We start from the raw sequence: 3,648 nt of genomic DNA, 5'->3' as shown, positions 1-3,648 counted from the left end.
CCTAACTCCTAACCCTTAAAACCCTTAACCTAACTCCTAAGCCTTAACCTCATCCTAACCCTTAACCCCTAAACTCTAACTCCTAATCCTTAACCTTAACCTAACCCTTAACCGCCAAATCTAACCCAACCCTTAACTAACTCCTAAACGCCTTAACCTAACGCCTAAGGCCTTAACCCTAACTCCTAACCCGTAACCTAACTCCTAACCTCTAACCCTTAACCTAACCCTTAACGCCAAATCCTAACCCTAACCCTAACCCTAAACTCTAACCCTAAACCCTAACTAACTTAACTAACTCTAACCTTAAGCCTAAATAGCCTGCAAAAATGGCCAAAATGGCAAAAGGCCCACTGTCTGTATTTTCCTTGTTTTACTATCCCTGTGAGGACTTCTAGTCCCCACAAGGATAGTAACCCCCCCCCAAAAACACACACACACACCACAACACACAGCACACACACACACACACAACACACACCACACACACCACACACACACACAACACACACACACACACACACACACACACCACACTAACACACACGAGGTAGAAGGAATGGTTTCACTTGACAGGGATCTATTCCTTTACGGGTCAACTCATTTCCCACCAAGGCTCTCTGCTATTTACCGAACCGACAGCAGGAAATTCCTCCAAAAACAATGGAAAACAGCGAGTGGCACACTCACAAGCATTGTCCAGAAAGAGCCTTCCATTCAGGAAAACAGGTAATCAATCTACCGAGGAACTTGCCAACATTCTGGTGCAGTCCTTTGAACAGCCCAGAGATAAGGAAACGAGAGAAAGAACAAGAAGCCTAAGAAGGTCTAACTTCCCACAAGGTGTATCTTTCAGATAATGTAGACTAGAAGAATGCATGTAAGAAGTGGAATGTAATCTCAATTTCTTTGCAGGAGGAGATGTTGATTTGTATTTATATAGATGTCCATACATCATCACACAAGTAGAAGGCATCAGATGTATAATCTCCCATGTCTTCTGTGTCTCTGCCTGGAGGAGGGGAAGAGCAAGTCCAGGGTGTGTGCCAATGTRTTCTGTGGGGCTGGCAGGGAGTGTGCTGTGACAGAGAAAGGGGAACCTTCATGCCTGTGCATCGAGGTGAGTCTTAGCCTATACACACACACACGCAGGCATGCATGCACTCGCACACACAAACACACACACATATGCACATGCACACACACGCACACACACACACGGTACGCACATGCATGCATGCATTCTCACAAATACACACACACATTCCTGGCAAAGACCAAGTGTCTCACTGCACAGATTGAAAATGGGTGCTCTCTCTCTCTGTCTTCAGCAATGTAAGCCTCACAAGCGCTCTGTGTGTGGCAGTAATGGTAAGACGTACCGCAACCACTGTGAGCTCCACCGCGACGCCTGCCTGACCGGCCTCAAGATCCAGGTGTACCACGACGGACACTGTGAAGGTAGGGGACCCTGAAAAGAATCTCCGGGTTGTCTTAAGGCATAGAAATGTATTACTAGAATGGACAAAGCCCCTCAGACCATACACATTTCAATGAAACACATATGTACACTCAATATGACTGCTGGTCTTCCCATCACAGAGCATTACCTTGAATGGGAAAGTCTGTGCCGGGAGTTGTATTTCTGTGTTCCAACGGACAATCTGCAATAAAGAGGAGGTTAAGCAAAGTGTTTGCAGTTGTTTTGATTGTGGTGTGATTTCTTTCAGAGAAAAAGACAGACAAAGCTGTTGCTGCTAGCCCAAGTAAGTATACTGCTCAAGGTCATGAGGCCCATTGTCTCAGAGAGGTTAATGAATAATTGATTAATGATACATCAAAGGAGACAGTAAATTTCAACATACCAACTAGAATCTGAGCTGTAAAAATACTGAATCAGTCATATTAGCCCCATTGCCCTTTATGGTTGAGTCTGGGGTCCGCTCCACCAACCAAATTCACAAATAGGGCAAACACCCCAAATTGAGACTCTGCACTGCCAGAATTCTGCAAAAATCCTCCGTGTTACCAACGCAATATCACCAAATAATGCATGCAGAGTCAAATTAGCCGGTACCCACTAATTATCAAAATCCAGAAAAGAGCCGTTAAATTTCTACAACCACCCTAATAAGGAAGCGATTCCCAAAACCTCCATACACAAGCCATCACCTCATAGAGAGAGGCATCATACCTGGAGAAGAGTCCACCAAGCAACTGGTCCTAGGGCTCTTCACAAACACAACACACCCCACAAACCCCAGGACCGAACACACATTTAGACCAACCAAATCATGAGAAAACAAAAAATAATACTTGACACCATTGGAAAGAATTAACAAAAAACCAGACAAACCTCAGAAGCATTGCCCTAAACAGAGAGTACACATGCAGAATACCTGACCACCTTCTGACTGACCCAAACTTAAGGAAAGCTTTGACTATGTACAGACTCATGAGCACGAGCCTTGCTATTTGAGAAAGGCCGCCGTAGGCAGACATGGCTCTCAAAGAGAATACAGGGCATGTGCACACTCCCACAAAATGACGGTAAAGGCGTAAAATACCGAGCTGCACTTCCGAACCTCCTGCCCAAGATACCATATAAGACACAATATCTCCCTCCAATCACACCACATCCACAAAAATTCGAAAAACAAATCTCAATTTTGATAAACTCCATAATCTACTGGGTGAAAATGCTCACAGTGTGCCATCACAGCAGCCAATATTTCTGACCTGTTGCCACAAGAAAAGGGCAACCAGTGAAAAACAAACACCATTGTTAAATACAACCCATTATGTATAGCACTTATTTTAACGGTGTGCTTTTAACCATTTGACATTGTTACAACACCTGTATTAACTTTAATATGACACTCGTAATGTCTGTCTTTATTGTTTGCTGAAACTTCCTGTATGTGTAATGGTTACTGTTAAGCTCGTTTTGTTTGTTTTCACTTTGACCGATTGTATGTCATACCTCATCATTGCTTCCAATGTTAACACATGGTTCCATTCCAATAAAGCCCCTTGAATTAATAATGAATTGAACTTAGAGAAGAGACAGACGAGAGATGGACACGAGAGAAGGAAGGGGAGAGGGAATATGATAAGAATGATGAAACTCTTCCTATGAGAGGCGAATGGGAAGGTTCGAGAGGACGAGAGACAGAAGAGAGAAGACTGACAGCACCAAACAGGGACCTGCAGAAGAGAGACAAGGAGGGGGGGAGAAAACTGCCAAGGAAAAGTAGAGAGACCGAACACCTCACATTTATTTAAAGTGGAATGGAGTGTATATTGCTAGTCCTTGTACTTCTAGAAAGTACCTCCTCTGTCCTCATCTAATAAAACGGCTAAGATACAATCCGTTAGCATGTCATGGACTAACTTAAAGACCCGTAAGGCAGCAGAATGAACATTCACTTGCCAGCAGCTCTACGGAGCCAGGAAATCAGCTTGAAAATTCCCAGAGGTTCTCCCCCTCTGTCAGTTAGTTCATATTGTTTTTTCTCTGGCCAAGCTACACAGCCATGGAAAAGCTGCCCCACAGCAAGAAACAGACTGTTTAACGTCTTCCCACAGCCCAGCCACTTGAACACATAACAGCAGTTACGCAACAGCTCTCCTGCTCTGCCCCCCCCC

The 3,648-nt window shown here is 44.3% G+C and overlaps 1 protein-coding gene across 1 annotated transcript in view; it reads left to right on the top strand.

Moving 5' to 3' along the window:
* Positions 1 to 3,648, top strand: part of LOC111971000 (follistatin-related protein 1) — an 18,973-nt gene that overhangs the window by 10,383 nt on the left and 4,942 nt on the right. Inside the window, exons 3-5 of the mRNA XM_070445879.1 lie at positions 1,019 to 1,120; positions 1,332 to 1,461; positions 1,731 to 1,766. Coding sequence (XP_070301980.1) covers positions 1,019 to 1,120; positions 1,332 to 1,461; positions 1,731 to 1,766 — 268 coding nt within the window. The remainder of the gene's footprint in view (positions 1 to 1,018; positions 1,121 to 1,331; positions 1,462 to 1,730; positions 1,767 to 3,648) is intronic.

Source organism: Salvelinus sp. IW2-2015, linkage group LG12 (assembly GCF_002910315.2).
Source record: "Salvelinus sp. IW2-2015 linkage group LG12, ASM291031v2, whole genome shotgun sequence".
Classification (NCBI taxonomy): Eukaryota; Metazoa; Chordata; class Actinopteri; order Salmoniformes; family Salmonidae; genus Salvelinus; species Salvelinus sp. IW2-2015.
This window is presented reverse-complemented; position numbering and strand designations above follow the sequence as displayed.